Raw genomic sequence first — 8,527 nt, 5'->3', positions numbered from 1 at the left:
GCCTAGTATTTGGCTGTGTGTCTGCATCTGTTGCTAGATGAAGCCTGTCTGATAACAAGTGGACCAGGCAAAAATCTATGTGCACAACAGAACATTGTTAAGCATCATTACACGGACGATTTTTTTCTTTTGTTGTGTGTGTTTCTATCCTAGGTCTCTGGGCCATCCAGTCTCTATGTCCTTGTACTCCAGACAACGTCAGGGTTGGGCTTACTCTCCTCTATGGGTTTTAGGCTTGACTGGTAATTGGCCAGTCTCTTGTTCACCCTTTCCCAAGCACATATGACAGACAAGAGAGGCTGTAGATGAAAGGTTATTGGGTTGTTTGAACATTTTGTTATTTTTAGCAAAAGTGCTGTTAATTTCTTGATGAAATTCTTAAGCAGCTGTCAAGTAAGTATGAAGGCTATCCAAAAATATTTTGGAAGCAGGGAGGATAGCTTGGGGAAGCAAAAGTGTTTTTCTACTTCTTTTAAATGGGATATTTTTACTTTACATTTGTTTTTTTAACAAGGACTGGGATCAGCTAATGCACACAGCCAAGTAGGGCCTGGGGAGAATAGCTCACACATGGGAAACCCAGAGCTCAGCTGTTCCTACTGCAGTTTTCCTGGAATTAGGAAAGTTCACTTTCTCATTTGATGGTTGTACTTTCTAACAACTTCAGTCAGAACTGCCCTCTACTGATGACACAAAAATTATTTTTCTAGAGGGAGATGAGCTGATGACATTTCTTCCTTATAACTGCCTCTTAGAGCCTCATTCTACATGGGTGTTCATCAAAGGCCCAGCCAGGTGAGTGTCTCTGTTTTTCTGTTCACTAATAGTGAGAGTTGTAAGTGGGTGGTGAATGAATCTGGATTTTATGTAATGAAATGATTAGAAAATGCTCTGCCTAAAATTCTACTTTTGAGCCACACTGTGTCATAAACAAACACAAGAGACGCTTGTAGACATAAAATATCAGTGTAATGATTTGTAAAAGAACATAGATTGCACTTACTATGACCTCTGATTATAATATGTGTGACAGTAGATAGTGGGACTACTGGAGAGGCAGGGCCTAGCGGAATTGTGGAGAGAGAGACAGGAAAGGCTAACAGGGTGAGGATAATCAATGGATATTATACATTGAATGAAAATGTCATAAACCCTTGTTTTACAATGAATGTACACTAATATATAAGTAAAAAGTGACCCCAAGTGGAATATGATAGCAATTACATCTGACTACGGATTTTTCTCCATGTTCTCTAATAATTCTGAGAACATGGTTCCAGGTAGTAATGCCCACTGTCTCAGTTTTCCATTCTTGTCACAAAACACCTGAAATAACTTAGAGGGTGATAATCAGAAAACAAGCATTTACTTGTTTGCATGTGTACATTGATAATAATAAATTACATTTAGAGGATGCTTTGTTTTTCTCATTTTACTACTTTTCTCAAGTTAACTTACCATGCATTTATTTATTTGAAACTTAATCCAGAAATATACAACATATATTAACTAATTTAGTGTTTAACATTAATTTTCTGTTCTGTTAATTGTGTATATATTTAGGAATTCTAAGATTTTCATATTACGTCCTACTAAAACATAGGATGGTCTTAACATTGTATAAATAACTTTAAAATTTTTTGCATGTATTTGTTTATACTATTTCAGTGATTTCTAGTAAAGTAGATCTGTACTGATTATTTAAAAAAAAATCTGGAAATCTCACCTCACTTATTTATTAAATCCTTTTAAAGTTATTCTTACCAAAATGTAAATTGTAAAAATTTCATTTGAATATTGAGTGTTTTATTTAAAATATTTTTTTAATATTTTGAGTCTTTTACATTGAAGTTTGGAACATTGAGACTGATACAATATTGAATAGGCTTTTAAAAGTAGCAGTGAGAAAGCAATTTCAATTGTTGAATAGTATAAAATTATTTAAAGTCAAAATCCTCAAAGTTTCTTCTAATCGTTAGAAAATACAATTTCTCATTAAAATACACTTTCATAAAAAATGACAAGTAAATTTAAGTATAGCTGATGAATGTCTTGAGTCATTTCTTTATATTGCTGGAATATCACTTACTAATGCGTACAGGAGATTACGTGGAAAGTGAAGGTAGATATGGTTGCACATGGCTATGATCTCAGCACTTTGAGAGCTAAGTTGTGAGCATCTTGAGTTATATTAAAGCCAGTCAAACTACAATTCAAGACAGGACCCTCACACACACACACACACACACACACACACACACACACACATACAATAAAATGAAAGTGGAAATCAGCAAATGTACAATTATGAAATTGTTTAAGAAATGGAACAAACTATGCAGGTAAATGTCATTTCATGACTGGACACAGACTGTGAACAGCATGAGAACAGGTGGAGGAAGCAGGAGTTTCTGTTCGCAAGCGTGACAGAATTTTCAATCTGTTTTGCAGAATGCACATTAAATGTCTGTTCTGATGCACTAGGCAGGACCCTCATTGACCTGATCAAGCCACAAAGGACACACTCTCCATTTTCCTTAAAGTCCATTATTCACAAACATATTTGAGATAACTCTCATTTTTTCACTCATGTACTGTACACACATTCATGAGATCAGCTCCAACACACAATATGCTATTGATCTATTCTTAGTCCCATAGCCATTTCAAACACACACACACAAATGCAGAGACAAGACACTGACACACACACACACACACTTCCAATGAACATTTTCATGTCTTTCCCAGATTTACACCATGTGACCTGTGATCGAGCTCTGGGTCTGACTGCTTCCCCACAGGCTCTGCAGTGACACTGCTGCTGCTACTTCATCGCAGGGGAACTGGCTCAAAACTATGAGACTGTAAAATTCTAGTGAACATTTGTGCTTCCACTTGCCGGTGGGTTAAATTCAATTTTATAAATAATAATTTATGTATTTTAATTATTTATGTCTATCAGGTAATAGCTATGAATTAATACATTATTAAAAGACAGTCACTATTTGTTATGCTGGTATTATGTATTTCATAAAGATCTGCTCATTGAACTCATTTGAGTGTCTAAGGTCTTCATCTTCCTGAGATTCCAGAAGACTTATTAAAGTGGCTGACAGTGGACAGCACATCAGCCAACACCGTATATCTTGTCACCTGAAAGTCACACAATCACTCCATGTTCTCTCTGAGCATTCAAACTGCTTTAAGGTCACTAAATATGGTAAGACTTGAAATGTACTCTGATAATGGAGGGATAAAGTGACTCTTCTTGTAAGAATGCAGAGCTATGTATCCACGCAACAGCCCTTGGTTTTTGTTGTTGCACATCTCCTCAGACAGCTGCCTGCAGACTGCTTGGGCTCTAGGTCTGGGTCAATATAATATTGATGGCTTCTGCATATTGTGAATGTTTATGGACACACTTTGTGTTTTAGTACTGACAACTAAATGTTGCAACTGAAACTGACACAAAGCCCCCAGCACTGCAATTTCCTTTTTCAAGTAAAATAAATATCCTTTCTCATTGCATTTATATGTTAAACATATATGTTTATATCAATGGCAGATATGTTTTTTTTACTGGATAAATTTCAGCCAGAGTTAGCTCCACAGAAAGATGACACATGATGACTTAGGAGATGCATGATTTTCTGTAAGTCATAGATATTTACAAATAAATGTATATGAAATTTACAGTTTATAGAGCATATCTTTGAACTATGAAAAAGATTTTAGATTGCCTTTCCTTGGTATCATCATCTTGTAATATTACATATAGTACATATGTTATATTATGAATGTACAATTGATGAAAATTATTTTACATATATGGTTTTACCATATAGTACAGAGTTAGTACATGGAATTGGATTACAATTTTCAGTTTGGAGGTCAAGGTTTGAATTAATTGCTATCCTGGAATATTTATTTATTTACTATTCATTTACTTATTTATTCATTTATCTTTCCATCTATTTATTTATTTAATATTTAATATTTTAGATTTATTTATTTTATTTTCCATATATGAGATATTTGCCTTCATATATGTCTATGTGCTTCTTGCATGACAAGGTCAGAAAAGATAATGGATCCCCAGAACTAAAGTTACAGATGGTTATGTGCCACCATCTCATGGCTGAGACTCTAACCCAGGTCATTTGCAGGAGTAAAAAACATACTGAAGCACTGAGTCTTCTTCCAGTTTGTATCCTGAAACTTTACAAAAACATAACACCACTGTGCAGCTACTGTAGATATATGCTGGTGGGAGAATCAGATGCTTGACCCCCCCAATTGAGATGAATCCACAACTTTACTAGATTGACCTTTTTAAGAGCAAAAATAATGTAAATATAAAATATATGAATTATGGTGTCATATTCACAGGGATGTTATAGACTGGGCTCATACACTAACTTCACCATTATTTCTACACACACATGCATGCCTCCATCTATATGTGTGGAATATACACGGGAGCTTGACAATGTAATTGGGCAGTCCTTTTCTCACAAGTGTATGAGCAAGGGTAGTAGCTTTCTATTTCTTTATCACAAAGGTGTTTGAAAGTACTGATTTACAGTAATTTGATGAAATAACTATATTGGTAGCCAGGACAAATAACTAACATAAACACCAAAGGTAAGACTGTTGATTGAAATTATAAAAGTTTCTGTGCATTGATGATGTATGATAATAATGGGACCCTTGATTTCCACTGCATGGGAAAGAATCTCTATTTTATTTATTTATTTTATTATTTAATTAAAAATTTCCACCTCTTCCCCTCCTCCCATTTCCCTACCGCTCCCCCAAACGCCCTTCCCCGCCCTCTCCAGTCCAAAGAGCAGTCGGGGTTCCCTGCCCTGTGGAAAGTCCAAGGTCCTCCCCCTCCATCCAGGACTAGGAAGGTGAGCATCCAAACAGACTAGGCTCCCACAAAGTCTTACATGCAGTAGGAGAATCTCTTTTAAAAAAATCAGAAATACCAAAACAGAATCATTATGTGGTCATCTTTGGCAAGTTCATAAGTTCATGTTTGTCCCAATGTGTTGAAAATATTGATTATCTTAGTGCGGCATGTTCTCTCCTCTTGTTGGAGGCCCCTAGTTTTATATCTGCAGATGTGAATATCTAACCTGTAGTAACTATAGATAACACAACAAACAGGGACCATGGCCAGGACTGGGGTGGTATGCAGAGCATTAAAGAGGAGAATAGCAGGTTACAAGTGATCTCAGGAGGGTAATGGAAAAGGGAACATCCTTAGGCAGGGAGAGGACAAAAGTAAATATAGCAGAAGATGGGAGGAAGGTATAGGGAGAAGCAGAATACAACTTAGCTAATAGGGAAAATGTAATGAGGTGTTCTTAGGTAAGGTGGAGGGAGATAAATATAGTAGAATATAGTAGAGGCCGGTAAAATAACAATATGGATAGTTCAAAAAGGCATAAGGCAAAAAGAGAAAAATCATAAGATATCCTAAAATTAATGATAACTCACCTCCCTCAATAAGAAACACAAAACATGTTTCTTGATAGCTGGAAGTTAGTTCTTTAAGCCTGAAGTGGAATGTTCCAAAAACTGATGGATGGGAATTAAGCTGGTATATATTTAAGATCATTTATAACCATAATTAATGACTATGCAATTAATAAGGTGTGGAAAGTGCAATAATGGCCTCCTACTGTATCTGTCTTTAATTCCTGATCCAGGATATGTAAAATTTCACAGAAAGAGGAACATCAAGAAAGGGAAAATATGAACACAGATAGACATTTTTATGATTACCGTAATGGGATTATGATGAATTATCACTGTAATTCAATTAGAATTATAAGTGAAAACGTAGATAGTTACAAAATAGAGCACAGTAAAATTGTGCAACATGAGACTGACTCACCTCAGGCTTTTGGGTTTCTTTGGTGGATATTTTTCACATCAATGTAAGTCTTACTCAGTTGTAAAACTGTGACTAGTATTCTGTGTTTGTTGCTACTGTTTTAGTTGTTAACTCTAAAATGAGACAATGTAAATCAATAGGATTACATTTCTTTAGAATGACCTCTAGGTGAACAGCAGGTCCAGAGAATGTACGTTCTGTATAGTATGTGGCTGTGCATGCCTTTATCAAGAATGCCACATACATAGGCAGATACATGGAGAAGTATATAGAAATGTGTTTGATGGCATCCAGTCTGGAACATCCAAAGTTAAAGAGACCGGTTAATCAAGAATAAGTAGGTAAAATCGAATGATGATTCAAACATACTGACCAGAAAATTACAAGTCTGATATATATTCTATTATTTTTCAGGTATATGAAATATGCTTTTAATAGGATGATAATATTAGTATACTTTCCACATATGTCATCATTAAAGAATGTCCTTAATTTCCAAACTGGACTTGGAATTCTGGCCAATATGTTTCTCCTTTTTTTCTACACTTTCATAATCCTAGGTCACAGACCTAAGCCCACGGACATGATCTCCTGTCAATTGGCCTTCATCCACATAGTGCTGATCCTCACTGGAAGTGATATTTGGCTTAGAGACATATTTGAATCACTAAACATTGAGAATGACTTCAAATGTAAGACAACTTTTTACATAAACAGAGTGATGAGAAGCCTCTCCATCTGCATTACCTGCCTCCTGAGTGTGTTCCAGGCTGTCACTATCAGTCCCAGTACCTCTTTGTTGGCAAAATTTAAATATAAACTAAAAAAATACATGATTTGTGCTTTCTTATTTATTTGGTCTTTCAACTTGTCATTGATTAGCAACCACATCTTCTATGCTGGTGCTATTATCAATGTGAGTGTGACCAACCAGATGAAGGTCACTAAATTCTGCTCACTCTTCCCCATGAACTACATCATCAGGGCACTGATTTTAACAGTGACAACCTCCAGAGATGTATTTCTTGTAGGAGTGATGCTGACCACAAGTGCATATATGGTGATTATCTTATTCAGACATCAGAGGCAATGCAAGCATCTTCACAGCCTCAGCCACCCAAGTGCATCCCGTGAGAAAAGGGCCACCCAGACCATCTTGCTGGTGGTGATTTTCTTTGTGGTCATGTACTGGGTGGATTTCATCATCTCGTCCACTGCAGTCTTATTGTGGATGTACAACCCAGTCATCCTGAGTGTTCAGAAGTTTGTGATGAATGTCTATCCCACAATTACTCCTTTGGTTCAAATCAGTTCTGATAATAGAATAATCAATATGCTGAAAAGCTTGAGATCAAAGTGTCACCAGATTTTTTAAAAAGGGTTATTTTTATCCTTTTTAATAAAATGATTTATTTACTGTTATTTCTTTGTATGAGTATTGCATCAACATGTGTGTATGTGTGAATTCCTGATACCCACAGAGGTCAGAAGAGGTCATTGTCCCACCCACTTCAACTGAACTTACAGATGGTTGTAAAGCATCATTCTGGGTCAGCTGCATTTTTTTCTTAAATACATATTCCTCTTAACTTTTTAATAGTTCAAGAACAAGTCAAGATTCTTCATATTTTAAATAAAATTAGTGGTATTACTTATGTACAGTCTTATGACATTGCTGTTGCCAGGTAATACAGAGTTCTTTAATTTCATTGTACACCATAAGTGTGTTTTTCCACAGGAATTCTCTTATCTTCCTTTTTACTTTATATCATTAATGTTTCTTTGATGCTGAGGTTGCTCAAAGGAAGCTCCTTGCTGATATTGACATTTTCAGCTTTTCTTCTGAAGGGATTTTAATCTACTCTCAGCCATCAAAAATAGTTTAAATGTCTTATTGTAGCTTTAACTCTCTATCCTAAGTATAATTTCTCTGTAGCACAAAATAATGTGAACTGAATTTTACATTTTTAATCAAGGTTAATTAATGGGTTCTATATGAAAATTTTATTTACCTGTGTATTTGTAGTTCATTTCTTTCAGTTTCTGAAATATTATTGGTAACTAAAAATTGTTATATACATGTACATTGTGTACAGTGTTTTTTGTTAATGTGTGTATACACGTGTGTGTGTTCATATGAAGAATGTGTGTGCATGTGCACATGGAAGTCAGGAGAAATCCTTGCCTTTTGTTCTCCGTGTGCCATTTATTTTTTATTTTGAGAGAGCATCACTCACTGTAACCAGGAGCTCACCAAATAGACCAAGATGGTAGCTCCAGTTATTCTCCTGTCTCTGTCTCCCCAGGTCTGACATTAGAAGTGTTCACCACCATACCCCACCATTGAAATTTTTTATTTTTCTTTTATAGAAAAATGATTTTTTTCACACAATATATTATGATAAAGGCTTCCTGTTCCCCTGGTCCTCTTAGTTTCTCCTCCCCCTCATCTGGATCCATGCCTTTTCTTGTCTCTCCTTGAAAAACTCTCTAAGCCTTATAATAAACTAAACAAGATAAAACAAAAATGAACAAATTAGAATACAACAAAACAAACAGAAGTAAAAGAGCCTACAAAAAAGCACAAGAGACACATAGATATAGAAACACAAGTTCACA

General features: G+C 35.5%; 1 protein-coding gene across 1 annotated transcript; it reads left to right on the top strand.

The window, feature by feature from the left end:
• Positions 1-6,374: 6,374 nt before the first annotated feature.
• Positions 6,375-7,283, top strand: LOC142839151 (vomeronasal type-1 receptor 90-like). The gene has a single exon (XM_075955077.1). The coding sequence runs from the start codon at positions 6,375-6,377 to the stop codon at positions 7,281-7,283; it is 909 nt and encodes a 302-aa protein (XP_075811192.1).
• Positions 7,284-8,527: the final 1,244 nt, after the last annotated feature.

The sequence above is a fragment of the Microtus pennsylvanicus genome, chromosome 21, assembly GCF_037038515.1.
Source record: "Microtus pennsylvanicus isolate mMicPen1 chromosome 21, mMicPen1.hap1, whole genome shotgun sequence".
Lineage (NCBI taxonomy): Eukaryota > Metazoa > Chordata > Mammalia > Rodentia > Cricetidae > Microtus > Microtus pennsylvanicus.
This window is presented reverse-complemented; position numbering and strand designations above follow the sequence as displayed.

Coding starts and splice junctions, on each gene's coding strand:
- LOC142839151 (XM_075955077.1), top strand. CDS start 6,375: ATGTCATCATTAAAGAATGTCCTTAATTTCCAAACTGGACTTGGAATT.